This window comes from Aureobasidium subglaciale (assembly GCF_000721755.1).
Source record: "Aureobasidium subglaciale EXF-2481 unplaced genomic scaffold scaffold_8, whole genome shotgun sequence".
NCBI classification, from domain to species: Eukaryota; Fungi; Ascomycota; class Dothideomycetes; order Dothideales; family Saccotheciaceae; genus Aureobasidium; species Aureobasidium subglaciale.
In genome coordinates, this window is record NW_013566987.1 from 63,984 (window position 1) to 78,780 (window position 14,797).

Below are 14,797 nucleotides of genomic sequence, written 5' to 3' on the forward strand. Positions count from 1 at the left end.
GGCCGCCCAGAGCCTCAAAGCCTCCACTGACGTACGCGCCGCTTCCAAGGTGCGCCACTTAGTACTCCGGCGTGTGGCTACACATGTGGCGGTGCTCTCCCGCAGGCATGAATCAGGATGCTAGTGTCATGCGACACGCTCCTGCCTTGGTTGTCGCAACTGCCAGATTCTACAAGTCGATATGACGGCTGGCCATGACGATCCGTCAATAGCCAATGCGACTTCCTTGGATGCTTCAACAGCGAACGCGCTCCCGTCTGTGCACTCGACTCAGCAACCACCTCTAGACGCTTCCTCGACCGATGCGCCGGCTACTACAACGACATCAATCAATGCTCCGATAGACCATGCCACTTTTCGACCCGCAATAAACCCCTTCTCTCCAGCTACAGAGGAAATCCTGAAACGTCTCCCGCAAAACTCGCTCTCTGCTGTTCATGGTACGACAGAGTGGGAAGCTGCCAGGAATGCCGTGCTGAAGAACATGACTACTACAACTTCTCTTGACAATCCAAATGAAAACAGCACTGGTTTGAGAGTAAAAGAAGAGGACGTTGATGTACAAATGGATGCTACTACGCCCGTGGTGAGAGGTGGTCGAGGAAGGAACCGCGGAGGACGTCCACGAGGTAGCAGAGGAAGAGGCAGAGGTAGGGGCGCTCTGACTGGAGACGCCACGACTCCTGCATCAGCAGCAGCTACAGATTCACCAACTTCAACGGGTAGAGGTCGTGGCCGTGGAAGAGGAGGCAGACCAAGAGGAAGAGGCGGAAGAGGCGGCAGGAAGCCATTGGCAGAAGGCATCAAGATCCATGAAGTCAGTTCAGACAGCGACGACGACGATTTGGTCGACGATGCCGAGTCTACTCCTCTGGCGACGACTTCTCGTTCTGGTCGAGCAATCACAAAACCAACTACTTTCGTACCCGTCATACCATCTCCCACCTCTGGCGTTAAACGTAAGCGTCACTGGGGACGCAGGAACCCGGAATTGGCAGTCTGCAAGGCTTGTCTCCGACCTCACAGTCCAGCCACCAACATGATAGTCTTTTGTGATGGCTGCAACACTCCCTACCACCGCTACTGCCACTATCCTCCAATCAGCCAGGAGGTCGTGGATGTTGCTGACATGGAATGGTACTGCTCAGATTGTACCGTACGACCGCCGCCAGAGGTCGACATTGGCTCCTTTGTCTCGGGAGGAGAGTTGACAGAAGAACAAGTAAGACTTGTTTACAGATGGGAGATGGACAGGAAGCTGACCGCGACAGAAACGTGATGTCCTGACATTACTCCCAACACACACGCTTGTCGACTTGTTACTACGAGCAGATGGATCACATCCAGGACTGGCACTGTTCCCACCAGGAGCTTACCAAACACCAATACCCAGCACACTTGAAGCCCTACTTGATCCTCCCAAATCTGCGGTCGAACCCTTACCACCAAATCCACCAGAGCCTCGATCGGACGACTCTGAACAAGCCTACTACCCTCTACCAGTCCGACCAGATGATGATGTGGACGAAGGGTATAACGAACTCGACAATCCTACCGCAAACTATCCAAGACCTGGTCAAGGATTGGCAGCGTTACTTCCTCCCGAGGAAACACATGTCGATTGGCTGGTGGACGACAATGAAGAAGTCTACAGCCATTTTGTACCGGCTGAACGAGCTGGAGACATGGATGCGACCATGGCAGGCGCTGGTGAGATTTACGCCTGATGCTCCCCGTGGAACTCATATTCGTTGCTGTATATATTCACTGTTCCTTTGCTGAGAAGATACTTGTCCACCTCCATGGCATGAAATGTGCCAAGCGGCTCCAGACTTATTCAGTGAATGGTTGAAACAGGGTCTTCTCGCAGGGACTGAAGAAGAAAGCCACGCTAACGGCGTTTCGACGCTGCATAAATCCGAGGGCGCTTGGACTCTGACCCGTCGAAGCTTTCTGCTTGGGGGGTGAAAAAGTAGATTTATCAAAAGCATCATCTTGCGCCTGTCCCTTCCTTCCTTCCATCCTCGTCATTTACTTGTCGCTTGTCGCATTCACTTTTTGATATCTTCGTCACAGTCGTTCTTTCCCCAAACCACCGAGAAAAACAGCAAGCATGGCCAACAACGCAACTGCCCCGCAACAAGGCGAAGGCCTCGCCGGTATGGCTCACTCTGAGCAGCACTACTTCAACAGGTAAATTCTTCCCCTTTGTACGCGCGAATCACGCCGAGATATGCAATACTGACACATGTCAAAGCTACAACCACCACGGAATCCACGAGGAGATGCTCGTACGTCGGCCCCCCCAATTGGATGTCCACACGCCGACGCAGAAGCGCATGAATTGACAAGACCCGACTGTTTTTTAGAAAGACGATGTGCGCACACGCAGCTACCGCGATGCCATCTACCAGAACCGTCACCTCTTCAAGGACAAGGTCGTGCTTGATGTTGGCTGCGGTACCAGCATTCTGTCCATGTGCGCAATATTCCCTCTCCCTCTTCCTCTTCCTTCCAACATGCGCAACATTCCCCCTTCCTCTTTCTTCCAACATGTGCAACAGCATACTGAGACTCGTCCCACAGGTTCGCAGCAAAGGCCGGCGCCAAGCACGTCATCGGAGTCGACATGTCCACCATCATTGACAAAGCAAAGGAGATTGTCGAGGTCAACGGCCTGAGCGACAAGATCACCCTTCTGCAGGGCAAGATGGAGGATGTTGTTCTTCCCTTCCCCGAGGTCGACATCATCATCTCCGAGTGGATGGGCTACTTCCTGCTGTACGAGAGCATGCTGGACACTGTCCTGTGGGCTCGCGACCGCTACCTCAAGAAGGGCGGTCTCATCTTCCCCGACAAGGCCACCATCTTCGTTGCTGGTATCGAGGATGGCGACTACAAGGAGGAGAAGATCAACTTCTGGGACAACGTCTGGGGCTTCAACTACTCGCCCCTCAAGCGCACCGCCCTCACCGAGCCCCTCGTCGACACGGTCGATCTCAAGGCCGTCGTCACCGACCCCTTCCCCCTCATCACCCTCGACCTCTACACCTGCAAAGTCGCAGATCTCGCCTTCCACCTCCCTTACTCTCTCCCCGTCCGTCGTACCGATTACGTCCACGCCCTGATCGCCTGGTTCGACATTGAGTTCTCCGCCTGCCACAAGCCCGTCAAGTTCAGCACTGGTCCCCACACCAAATACACCCACTGGAAGCAGACTGTCTTCTACCTGGACAACAACCTTACTGTTGAGGCTGGCGAGAAGCTCAACGGTACACTGCTCTGCAAGCCCAACGAGAGAAACAGAAGAGACTTGGATGTTGTCATCGAGTACGGACTCGAGGCCACAGAGCAGGGTCGCGAGGCCAAGGGCAAGTGCAGCTACGTCATGTGCTAATCGCAATGACTGCCGCTGACCTTTGCACTTGAACCATCTTCTTTACTGTCATCGCCGGAGCTTGTTCGCGAGAGAAACGGGTTATCAAAAGCATGGAGTGTGTCTCTTTTTCTTTGTTTTTCATATTTGCTGCTGCATAAGGGAGGGGAAATGGTGTTCCGGGACAAATGGAGATCTATATAACGTCGCAAATCGCAATGACTAGAATTCTGAAACTCCAAAAAGCCAATTGATCAGAAAGAACACGTTCCTGACAGCATGGGGAGAGCTTTCGGTTTCAGCGGTCTACATTTGTGGGGAGACGCACCTTGACCAGACTTCTTAATGGCACCACACAGCGTCGGCACGTCTGACAAGTCAAGTCGCGACCACTACTGCTTTCCGATCTCTCTCCCCTGACAAAGCCGGTACGACCTGACGCATAGCATCGATGCCGGCCTTGATCACTTGCCCACTTCCTACCACCCACTTGAACATCCAATACATGGCCCGGACATCGCCATGACTGTTAATCGATTCCAGTATTGCAGCATACCACAAAACACCCCGCCGCCGCCTCTGCCATGATGTGGGGATGCCAATGTGACGGCTATAAAGTACTCGACCATTTAATTCCCGCCATGGTACTGTTTGGTACCGCCAAAATGATGCGATTCTTTCCACCAGGGCGCAGCTTACATTGGGGCAATTTTACATATGTGCACTTCAAACGCTGTCTCTCGAGGACGGTTTTGCAGTAGCGGGCATACGTTTACTGCTACTCTACCAGCAGCCGGGCTTCTCTATCAAGGCAATCGCCATACACACAATATTTCCGGTGACGGGCCTTTGCTTCCAGTCTATGGCGCTGAAAAGCCCAAGGATTATGTCATAGTGTCCGGATGCTGGCTTTTGACTATCGCGACATCAGCTTCTTTCATATACTCTCATGATTAGTCGCAATGATGAATGTGAAATTTGGTCTATTGGGTCCCACGCCCCTGACAAGTACCCAGAATCGCTTTCTTGTCTACGGGGTGGTGGCGGTTATCTCAGTGAGTTCAGTCGTGGTCATACAAGACCTGTGAGAATGTCTGCTGAACCTTTACTAGGTCTTCTTCGGGCGATGGATTAGTCTGGCCCCTCTTCCTGGCAATATTCCTCTATGGCGCCGCTGCAGGAAACTACCGATGCTGGAGTTTCGGCAGCCTGACCACTCAAATTCAGCGATGTTTCTTTTTACTTGGCTCAGCAACGCATACTCCCGACTATCACCCACCTGCAACATGTTTTGGTTAACCAGGCCAATTCATGTGAGATGAACTGTGTTGGGCAAAGCAAATTTAATGAGGGAAACCTTTCAAAACATGAAAAGAGGGACGAGAGAAGCTGTATGCCTACTAAGCAAAGGTCAGAAACGTTTCGTCCAAGCACGCTTGTATCCACTACTGACAGTCGATGGGTTGCTCTGAAGGATGGTCGGGATGGGCTGGAGTCAGATACAGCGATATGCAGTTCAAATTCGATGGCGCCCGTGGTCGGTGCCCCTTGCCTTCCGCTTCGCCCTTATCAACCCGACCATCCTTTTTTCCATAGACGAATCTGCAGGTGACTTGTCGATTGGGTTAAAGGCAGATGATGTGCCAGTGACACTAAACGCCACGATCCTGCAGAGAGAGAGTGGAAAGGTGAGAATGCACGGATCTGCGCATGGGCCTCTACGACCGAGGTGGACGGAGAATGGGAACGGGAGACGTGCGAAGAGATGAGTGCTTTGGAGTTGCAGAGTTGGGGAGTGGCGGTTTGATGCTTTTGATATATCTGTCTACTGATTTGACACCCAAAAGTTGTATTATCGAATTTCTCTTCTTTCTCTTCTTTCTATTTCTGTCTTTTTTTTTGGAGGTTGTGCTGGCTTCATCCCTTTCTCCTTTCTATCATTCCTATTGCTTTTCCCTCCGTCGAGGAGAGACAGAAAAGATATATATCCGTGGTTTTCCTTTCTTTGCTCTATGGGCTTTTTCTTTCTTCTTTCGTTTCTTCTTCTGTTTGTTTTGTTTCCCATTGCGGCACGTAAGGACTGATTGTTGAAAGCTACTGCACTGTGTGTATATTCCTCACTTTCGCCCCCCCCCCCCCCCCCCCCCCCCCCCCCCCCCCCCCGCGCTCTTTTATACAGCCCAAACGACACCATCCGGCGCTTCCCCGACCGCACGTTGCCTTCCTTGACCCGTGCGCCCCCCCCCCCCCCACCCCAGATTTCTTCCCTTTCTTCTCCAAAAACTCTCAACTGACAACACCATCAGTTTTGAATCCGTCAATCTCTGCATCACTGTAGCCGAGTTCTTGCAGGACTTCACTGGTATGTTGGCCAAGTGTCGGGGGAGCAGAACGGATGGATGGTGCAGATTCCGAGTACTTTACAGGCGTGTTGACGAGTTTTATGGGTCCGCAGGTTGGGTGGTCGATTGTGGTTACCATGTCTCTTGCCAGGACTGTTTTTTTGCTTTGTTAGACAAAAAAGGTTTCAGTATTCCGAAGGGAAATGGAGAGAAGACTCTTGGTAAGAAAGAAGCCAGAACGGAAAGGAGAACGGGAAGGGAATTTGGATGGAGAGGAGAAATGCAAAGGAGGAGAAATGTAATGAAAGAGGAATAAAAGGGTGGAAGAAAGGAGGAGAAAGGAAAGCCAACTTACCGTGTTCATGCTTCATGGTGCCTGCAATGTCGTTGACGGCTGCATACGGCATCCCACTTCCCTCCAACACATCTAACCACTGCTGAGTCGTCTTCGTCTTTGTAATAGTCGTAATCAGTTCTTCCAACAAATCTCTATTCGCCACTCTTTGCGCATTCGTCACGAATTTCGGATCGCTCTTCCACTCTGACTTATCCAGACGATCGCACAAAACGCCGAAAAGCCGGTCATTTCCTCCTCCTAGCATGATGCTGCCATCAGCTGTTTCAAAGCCTTTGTAAGGGACGATTGAAGGATGAGCAGTGCCCCAACGGCCGGAATCAGGTTTTCCGGAGATGAGGTGGGAGGAGGCGAGGTTGGAGAGAGTGGCTACTTGGCAGTCTGAGAGTGCGACGTCGATGTGTTGACCGCGTCCTGTGAGGGAGCGGGAGATCAGGGAGGCGAGGATGGAGTTTGAGGTGTAGAGGCCGGTGGTGAGATCTGTTACTGCTACGCCGACTTTTGAGGGGGGGCCATCGCGGGTGCCGGTGATGTGCATGAGACCCATTTCTCTACGATTTTATCAGTGAAGTCTTTCGTCATCTTTCCAACATTACGGTGTTTCGTTCAGCTCATTCATTCTTTTTTCCCAATCTGCCACGTTGGGATGACTTTGTGTGTGCTGAGAAAGAAGAGCGATAAGACTGAAAGGAGGTACTCACGCTTCAACCATCACATCATAACCCGCACGATTCGAATACGGTCCAGTCTGTCCATAACCAGTAATACTCGCATAGATCAACTTCGGGTTGACTTCCTTCAACGTCTGATAATCCATACCATACTTTTTCAACGCGCCCGGTAAGTAATTCTCCACCAAGACATCACATTCTCTGGCAAGTTTATGCAGTATCTTCACTCCTGGGGGAGATTGGAAGGACAAAGCCAGGGACTTTTTGTTGCGATTTACGCTGAGAAAGTAGGCCGATTCTCCTGGTGCGGCGTTTTGGGTGGGAGTGCCGGTGATGTGTTTGGCGTACGGTGGGCCCCATGCTCTGGTGTCGTCACCACGGGTGGGATGTTCGATTTTGATGACTTCGGCGCCCAGGTCGCCGAGGATCTGAGTGCAGTAGGGCTGTGGGTGGGACACTCAAGTTAGTGAGTGTTCCGCATGTGGTGTGTGGTTTGTGTGTCTCCGTGATTTGATCAAAGACGGAAAGATAGAAGGAAGATCGAAGTTTGCCTGAGGGAATCCTTCGCTACCAGCGTCTTCCAACTATGGATGGTCCACAGTTTACATGATTGTAGCTTCTCCCAGGAGGTTGTGGCACGGTCAAGCGCAACTCGTCGGTAGCAGTACTGATACCAGGGAACATCCTTTCCAAAGTATCGCATTGTCTCTGTGATCGTCTACAGATAACTTGCGACCAGACTTTTCTGAGAAAATCGTCCAGTAGTATCCAGCATGACGATTCGTCTAAGCGAACTTTCGTGTTTCATGCAGACAAAGAAGACCAAGATGCGACAAGCGTACGTAGAACAAGTAACAATTAGGAAACGAAATCAGTTAAACTTACGCCAGCCAGCACTCTGGTCATATCCAATACTTTGATACCCTTCAATGGCAGTTTCCCATCGTTCGCATCTGCAGCAGCCGCGGCAAAGCCTCGCACACTCCGCACTTGTTGAAATCGCGTCAAAGCCCTTCGTCCAAATATCGAGAGGACCATTATTCGCGGGTTGCAGAAGACAACGACAGAAAAGGGAAAAAAGAGTACAAGAAACTTGAACAGCGTATGTGGACAAAGAGATGTGTTGTGTCGCAAGTGATGTTGCTGGTCGTGGGGTCGATGATGTGGGGATGCTGGTCGTTCGGCGCCGAGTTTCCCGATCTCGCTGCTACGGGACCGAGGCCCGATAAGTCTTCGGTTTTGGACTACTTATTTCATGCTTGCCCAGTCTTGCTATCCGTATCATATAGCACACTGATCCGATTCAGTGTCAAATTGCTCAATCCAGGAAGCTAGAACTGACAAACGCTATTGCCAAAGCAATTTCGCCGAGAGTTGATGGATAAATGCTCAAGTATAATCCGTGCTACGAGTTTTGGCCTCGAAGGGTCATTTGATCTCTCGTCACTGCCGAGCTCTCCGCTTTCTTGCAATATCTCAAATTAGAACTTGCGAATCTTCCAAGTTGTTCTCTCGTCCATGTCTTACAATCAAATTTTCATCGCAAGATAGAAGGATCTCGTGGACGAAAAATAAAAAATTCGAATGCTCAGTCTCTCCATGGTGACAGTGTCGCTTCGTTCGCCGCGAGACAGGTCCTCGGAAGTGGTCGACAAAGGAATATATCCATAGATGAAACCAAACATGTGTTTCCTTGATATGTTGCTACCAAAGTGAATGTTTCTAATCTCCTTATGTTGATTATGTTTCTCAAAGAGATAATCTCAGAACACTGAAGAATGGCTTGAAGGAGCCTTGCGGGAACGATGACCGCGGAGAATGTTCTACACCTTAAATTCGCGAGAAGTCATTGGAATTTATACGAGTCAGGAGCGACTTCCGATTATGAGGATGAGTATGAGCGTGACTGAACTCTAGGGTCGACAGTCATATTGTCGGCTGGAGTGATGTTAGATATGCGTCCCTTCGTTAGCTCTTCATTGATCATACATTATAGCAAGCTGAGCAGCTTCCCCGTGTCTGACACTCGAAAAGAAATGCCAATAGAGAAGTCATAGTGAGAAGCGACCGGCCCTCGAAAATGAGTGGTATTGGTGTTTCCACGCCTTCGCGGTTGCCTGGTCGTCACCTAACTCAAGGATCTCTTCCACCTTCTACTTCTTTCATCTCAACCGCATCACACTTACATTGGATTATTCACGCGATGTCTTCCGACAGATCAGACCCACACATCGTCGCCGTACTCCAATGCGCGCAATCAGAATTCGACCTGTCCGGCAAGACGCCGTTCGGTCTCACAATCACCCTCACTCTGTACACAAAAGCACCCATCATGTACTCCTGGGACGATACATTCTTCGAGCGCTTGTTGAGCGATGGCGGTCTCGAATTTGTCAACATCGAAACACATGAATAGGTTAAGCGTGGCCACACAGATATATGCGAACCTTCACCACCTACAGCCAGGATCTTTCTCCAGCCCGGGGAGGTCGAGCTTATTCCGGTCAGATTCTGCTCTTGCCAACCATCAAAGTCCAGCGTTGACCTAAGTCTTATCATGAACATTGGGGCTTTGAAGAGTGGTTGCACGTACGAGGTCAAGCTGCCCGCCGGAAAGGCGATCCTCTACTGGCGCTGGGCTGAGCGCAAGGATATCCAAGAACATCGACAGCCAGCGGTAGGAACTCTCTCGACCGTCCAGTCAGCTGCTGAGGCCGTGCCGAGATGGTGGGAGGGTGGTGAGGCTGATACCTCACTGCTTTTGGAGAAGACTTCGTTGCCCGTCTTCGTTGAAGGAGAGGCCGTGATTATTGGTTGTGTCGGAGAAGCAATGCGGTGGCCCAGCGACAATTTTGAAGTCCTGGGCGCACAACCAGCCAGGATACCAGAAGCGTTCGCACCGCTTAGCTGGGGAGTACAGGAAGAAGCAACGCGCTCGTCAAGGATGAGCGCATGGCTTCATGGATCCGGCCTTACCAAAATCGCGGATGGCGGAGAAGAGCATTGGCTTGTACGCAAGAACAGCCAGCTCAACCATTCAAATATGAAACTGCAATGCATAACGTAGCATAAATTGATCGAATCATTTTTTCATCGATCCCAACCCCGCTACAATCACACACTGCGAAGAGCACGATTCTGAGTGAGTGTCCTGTTTTGTCATGCGACTCAGTAAGCGAGCCTCGGTGAAGACACGTCGAGAACCAGCAAGAAGCTACTTGGCGTCGCTCATCCGAGGCCAGTGATTTGTTGCCGACTTCAACGACTGGCCAAACTTGCCACGCTACATGTCGAATCTTGCGGCAGACGACTTGGAGTGAGCCAATCCTTTGCGAGGCAGTTCTTTGCCCGCTTTACGCCACTGCTGAGTAAGACACAAGGCTTCCCATATGACACTGATAGTAAGAGCCTAGATCAAAGCATGTACCCCTGAGTAGATAGGCATGACACTCACCGAAGAAGTGCTTATTGGTAGACAAGTGCAAGTTTAGCCAAGGCGGGGGCCCTATTGTTTTCTTCGGACCTAGTACTTATCATCATATGGCGTCATCAGCTCGTTGTGCTCAACATCATGCGGGAACTTCTCCGTAGAAGCAGTAGTATGACACCAAGGCTTGACTCCAACTTCCTCTCTGATCTTCTTTGCAAAGCAGCCCGACCATTCTCTTCTTGGGTACTTCGCGACAACATCCTTGATAGTGTCTTCATGCACAAAGCCAGGTCTGTAGCCCATGTTGTCGAATTGAGTGGCCAATTGAATCAGAAGACCGATGGTGGTGATAGTACCAGTTTCCACGGGATCTTGGTGCCGAATGATGGCTTCAGCGACAGACTCTGCTTGTGCAGGTGGGGAGCCAAACGTTTTGAGCTGGTCCATTGCGAGGTACCCTCCGTAGAACTCAAAGGACATGAAGGTGCCGTGGGTGTGCTTGTCCGCTGTGCCAATGTCGTGGAAGAAACAAGTCAACAACCATGTTTCAGCGTTAAACTCCCAAGATGGGAACTGTTGTCTCGCTATTGCCATACCTGACATGTTCTCAGTCTTGATCAGATCTCATGACGATCAAGCGACACATACCGTAGTAGAAGACACGCATGCTGTGATTGAAAGTATGTTCAGGAAGCTCCTTCTTGACATGGTCCATTGCAGCCTTGACCAATGGTGAGTCAGGCAGAGTCACGTCGCTGCAGAGCTGAGGAGTCGGCTCCTTGTGGTTCTTCTTGTCGCCGCCCCATTGAGCGGGGTCGCAAGGAAGAGCTGTCCAGCCATATTGCTTGATCTGTTCGTTGCGTGAAAGACTCATGGTGTCGCTGTTTGCTTGAAGATACAAAGAAAGGGCGTAGATATATCAGCTGTGATATTGAGTAAAGCAAGAGCGAGCCACGATTATTTATATAAGTGATCGGGATTTGGTTTTCTGGCTGCTGGTGAATGAAGTCGGCCCTCATTACATCATAGTTAGCTTATCGCGGTGAAATCTGGAGCTTCGATTGTCAGCACAAGGGCGCGCTCCACATGTTCAAAATTCAACAGGCAAATTCTACGTGGATCAGAGTTCGTTGTTGTTTTCAGGATAGAGCGCAATCTTTTCGCGTGATGGCGCGAAGACTGATGCCACACAAGCTACTGAGGCTGAGCTGCTGCGCTTTGTCCACTGCACAAGACAGTTCGAGCTATGCTCTGGAATAGACATGGGATGGACGGGCTCGAGATCTCTCACGGCGCTCAGCCTCTGCATCCTGTGGTGACACTCATGGAAGAAACAAGTCAGGGATCAGACCAGGCTACCAGCTCAAAATTCGCAGCGCCCTTCCGTCTTGGCAATGAACGCGAGCTCTCCCAGTCAACTCAACGCGACAGACCTTCACCTATCCACGTGCAACAGCCACAAGATGCAGAGCGACTCTGGTATCACAAGTACGTCTGCTTATCACTGCAGAGGTCTCGGACAAGTGATGGAGCCCTGGACATGCGGCGTGATGCCGTTGAGGCTGCACGATACACATGATCCAATGTGTCGCAATTCATTGAATACGGCGTGTACGGCGCCCGCAAATGCGATACGATGCTATACGCAAAGCGTTTCAGCAAATTCATGCGTCCAGGTAATCTCTAAGTATAGGTTGAGACGGTAAGTATCGGAAGCTCGAGCATATATGATTGGGTCTTCGTCTCTCTCGTGGCTGTCATCTTGTTTACAGACCTTCCGCTACCGATCACCATGAAGAAGTCGTACGCAGCGTCCACATTTTCCTTCGAAACCACGACCACGGAAGCATTCCGTCATGACACAACACGAGATACACTGGTGAATGACGACTGTAACGATATACCTCCGCCATATACTCTAATCTCGGGCGACACGAATACACTCACGCAAGACGACGGACGCGTGCGCTTGGACGTCAACTCGAAGCTCGCCCGCACTTTGTCTGTACTGATCAAAAACAACGCCGACTATGTACCACCACTGAAGTATGAAGAACCATTCCTCGAACAGCCAGAAGGACAGCTACCACTCAACATTGTGATTCAGATTGTCGGTAGCCGAGGAGATGTCCAGCCTTTCATCGCTCTAGGCAATGAACTACAAAAATCTGGTCATCGAGTAAGGCTGGCGACTCACGACATTTTCCGCGACTTTGTCACACAAGCTGGTCTTGCATTCCATCCCATCGGAGGCGATCCCAACGAACTCATGTCATATATGGTCAAGAATCCCGGGCTGATACCTAGCATGAAGACGATGCAAGCAGGCGAGATTTCGAAAAAGAGAGAGATGATAAGTGAGATGCTTGAAGGCTGCTGGAGGTCATGTATCGAGCCGGATGAAGTCACAGGAACTCCATTTGTTGCCGACGCCATCATTGCAAATCCGCCCAGTTTCGCACACATCCACTGCGCCCAAGCATTATGCATTCCTGTACATCTTATGTTCACAATGCCCTGGACGGCGACAAAGAGCTTCCCACATCCGCTTGCCAACATTCAAGATAACAAAGCAGAGCCTAGTATGGTCAATCGGCTCTCGTACGCCATGGTCGAATGGATGACTTGGCAAGGTCTGGCAGATGTGGTGAATAGTTGGCGCGAAACAATGGATCTTGAACCGGTCCCGACGACCGAAGGCCCTTTTCTCGCTTACACGCAAAACATACCCACGACCTATTGCTGGTCAGGAGCTCTCGTTCCAAAGCCTGCAGATTGGGGACAGCATATTGATGTCTGTGGTTTCTTCTTTCGAGACATGCCAAATTACAAGCCGCCTCAAGATCTACAAGACTTTCTAGAAGCTGGACCGACACCCATCTATATTGGCTTCGGCAGTATCGTTCTCGAAGATGTAGAGACTATCTCTGACATTATCTCCGAAGCTGTCAGTAACACTGGCGTTCGTTGCATATTGTCGAAAGGCTGGGCTGGTTTGTGTAACGTGTCTGGTTCGCCGAACATACTCGAGGTTGGAGATTGTCCGCACGGTAAGATTCCTGTAGTCTTCCCATTAAGTCTCAACTGACTGAACTGTTCACAGAGTGGCTATTTCAAAAGGTATCAGCTGTCGTACACCATGGAGGAGCAGGAACAGCTGCTTGCGGTCTGAAGAACGGTCTTCCATCTCTAGTGTGTCCCTTCTTTGGCGAGTAAGTGCTCCATCACCAATTCCTTGACTTCTTTCACTGACGCAGAGACAGTCAACCATTCTGGGGAGAAATGATCCATGCGGCCGGCGCAGGTCCAGCACCAATTCACCACAAAAGCCTTACTCCAGAAAATCTCAGTGAAGCCATTCGATACCTCACTACACCAGAAGCACGGCTGGCCGCTCGTAACATAGCTCATTGTATGTCGACAGAAAATGGTGTCAAGGCAGCAGTCCAATCCTTTCATCGTAATTTACCTCGCGAGACGACCCGCTGCGACATCCTGCCGCACTTGCCCGCTGTCTGGACATACAAGCTTTCTTCAAAAAGGACCATCAAGCTCTCAAAACTGGCTGCAGAGAACTTACTCGATCACCTCAAGATCGATGGCAAGAAGCTTGGTATAAATGAGGTCAAGAGCTATATTATCGAAAATCGCCGCTGGGAGCCTTTGACCGGCGCTGCAAGTGCTGCTATCGGCACACTTTACAGATCAGGGATGGCGATTGGCGATGGCTTTAAGAAAGACAAGAAAGACAAGAAAGACAAGAAGAAGCAGAAATTGCTGCAGGCCGGACAAACTTGTACATCCGAGTCCGGTATATCAACACCGGAACTCGCCAGTCGTAGCACTTCTCTGCAATTCTCAGCAAGCGACAACGACTACACATCAATCATCTCCTCCTACTCCGATAGCAACGATACACAATCCAAGAAGCCCGAGGACAATCAGAACCACATTGCCCGAGGTTTCGGCAAAGCAGGAGCGACATATCTCAAAGGCAGTCTAGTAGACATCCCCTTCGCCCTGGCCGAAGGCCTTCGAAACGCCCCCCTCATGTACGGCGACAAGCCCCGCGACCTCGGCACCGTGACCGACTGGAAAAGCGGCACCGCAATAGCAGGCAAAGGCCTTTTCTATGGTATCTACGACGGTATCACTGGCTTGGTCACAGAGCCCGTCAAGGGTGCAAAAAAAGAAGGGGCGGTCGGTGCATTGAAAGGCTTTGGAAGAGGGTTGGGAGGTATTTATTGGAAACCTAATGCTGGGTTGGCGGGGTTGTTGGGATATACGGTACAAGGAGTTTACAAGAGTGTTTATGGGGCTTTGCATACTGCGACGAGAAAGAGAATTGCGAAAGCGAGGAGGGAGGAGGGGGTGTGGTTGCTCAAGAAGGCGAGGGAGGAAAACAGTGTTGATCTCAGGGAAATCATTGTCGCTTTTGAGGAGTTGCGAAAGGATGGGTTTAGCTGAGTCTAGAATTGAAGTCTTGCTTCCTCCCCGTTTTTCGAAATACCGTCACAATTTTAGCTGTCTTAAAGCACGATACTTTCTCAACATGCAGTGATGTTGTCGAAATCACTTCGTTTCATTGACTCCCTGCGCTAAACTCATAGATACGCAACGTGA

The 14,797-nt window shown here is 50.6% G+C and overlaps 7 protein-coding genes across 7 annotated transcripts; 4 read left to right on the forward strand and 3 right to left on the reverse strand.

Moving 5' to 3' along the window:
• Positions 1-181: 181 nt before the first annotated feature.
• AUEXF2481DRAFT_4194 (uncharacterized protein) lies at positions 182-1,727 on the forward strand (the record flags this gene model as incomplete). The annotated part of the gene is made up of 2 exons (XM_013488935.1): positions 182-1,222; positions 1,272-1,727. The coding sequence occupies 2 exons, from the start codon at positions 182-184 to the stop codon at positions 1,725-1,727; spliced, it is 1,497 nt and encodes a 498-aa protein (XP_013344389.1).
• Positions 1,728-1,920: 193 nt separating this feature from the next.
• AUEXF2481DRAFT_653180 (uncharacterized protein) lies at positions 1,921-3,679 on the forward strand. Its single transcript, XM_013489246.1, has 4 exons — positions 1,921-2,193; positions 2,258-2,291; positions 2,370-2,479; positions 2,587-3,679. The coding sequence occupies exons 1-4, from the start codon at positions 2,114-2,116 to the stop codon at positions 3,395-3,397; spliced, it is 1,035 nt and encodes a 344-aa protein (XP_013344700.1). The 5' UTR covers positions 1,921-2,113; the 3' UTR covers positions 3,398-3,679.
• A 1,486-nt stretch (positions 3,680-5,165) lies between these two features.
• On the reverse strand, positions 5,166-5,411 carry AUEXF2481DRAFT_39001 (uncharacterized protein; the record flags this gene model as incomplete). The annotated part of the gene is made up of 1 exon (XM_013489080.1): positions 5,166-5,411. A coding segment is annotated over one exon (183 nt), but the record flags the coding sequence as incomplete, so codon positions are not given.
• A 202-nt stretch (positions 5,412-5,613) lies between these two features.
• AUEXF2481DRAFT_39002 (uncharacterized protein) lies at positions 5,614-7,862 on the reverse strand. The gene is made up of 4 exons (XM_013489081.1): positions 7,630-7,862; positions 6,775-7,187; positions 6,074-6,624; positions 5,614-5,871 (listed from the first exon to the last, which is right to left on the reverse strand). Exons 1-4 carry the CDS (start codon positions 7,780-7,782, stop codon positions 5,663-5,665), a joined length of 1,326 nt encoding a protein of 441 aa, XP_013344535.1. The 5' UTR covers positions 7,783-7,862; the 3' UTR covers positions 5,614-5,662.
• Positions 7,863-9,025: 1,163 nt separating this feature from the next.
• On the forward strand, positions 9,026-9,811 carry AUEXF2481DRAFT_88089 (uncharacterized protein; the record flags this gene model as incomplete). The annotated part of the gene is made up of 1 exon (XM_013489227.1): positions 9,026-9,811. The coding sequence occupies exon 1, from the start codon at positions 9,302-9,304 to the stop codon at positions 9,809-9,811; it is 510 nt and encodes a 169-aa protein (XP_013344681.1). The 5' UTR covers positions 9,026-9,301.
• Positions 9,812-10,039: 228 nt separating this feature from the next.
• On the reverse strand, positions 10,040-11,204 carry AUEXF2481DRAFT_653376 (uncharacterized protein). The gene is made up of 2 exons (XM_013489247.1): positions 10,823-11,204; positions 10,040-10,770 (listed from the first exon to the last, which is right to left on the reverse strand). The coding sequence occupies exons 1-2, from the start codon at positions 11,046-11,048 to the stop codon at positions 10,268-10,270; spliced, it is 729 nt and encodes a 242-aa protein (XP_013344701.1). The 5' UTR covers positions 11,049-11,204; the 3' UTR covers positions 10,040-10,267.
• Positions 11,205-11,966: 762 nt separating this feature from the next.
• Positions 11,967-14,641, forward strand: AUEXF2481DRAFT_4200 (glycosyltransferase family 1 protein; the record flags this gene model as incomplete). Its single annotated transcript, XM_013488936.1, has 3 exons — positions 11,967-13,224; positions 13,278-13,386; positions 13,438-14,641. The coding sequence occupies 3 exons, from the start codon at positions 11,967-11,969 to the stop codon at positions 14,639-14,641; spliced, it is 2,571 nt and encodes an 856-aa protein (XP_013344390.1).
• Between the last annotated feature and the right edge of the window lie 156 nt (positions 14,642-14,797).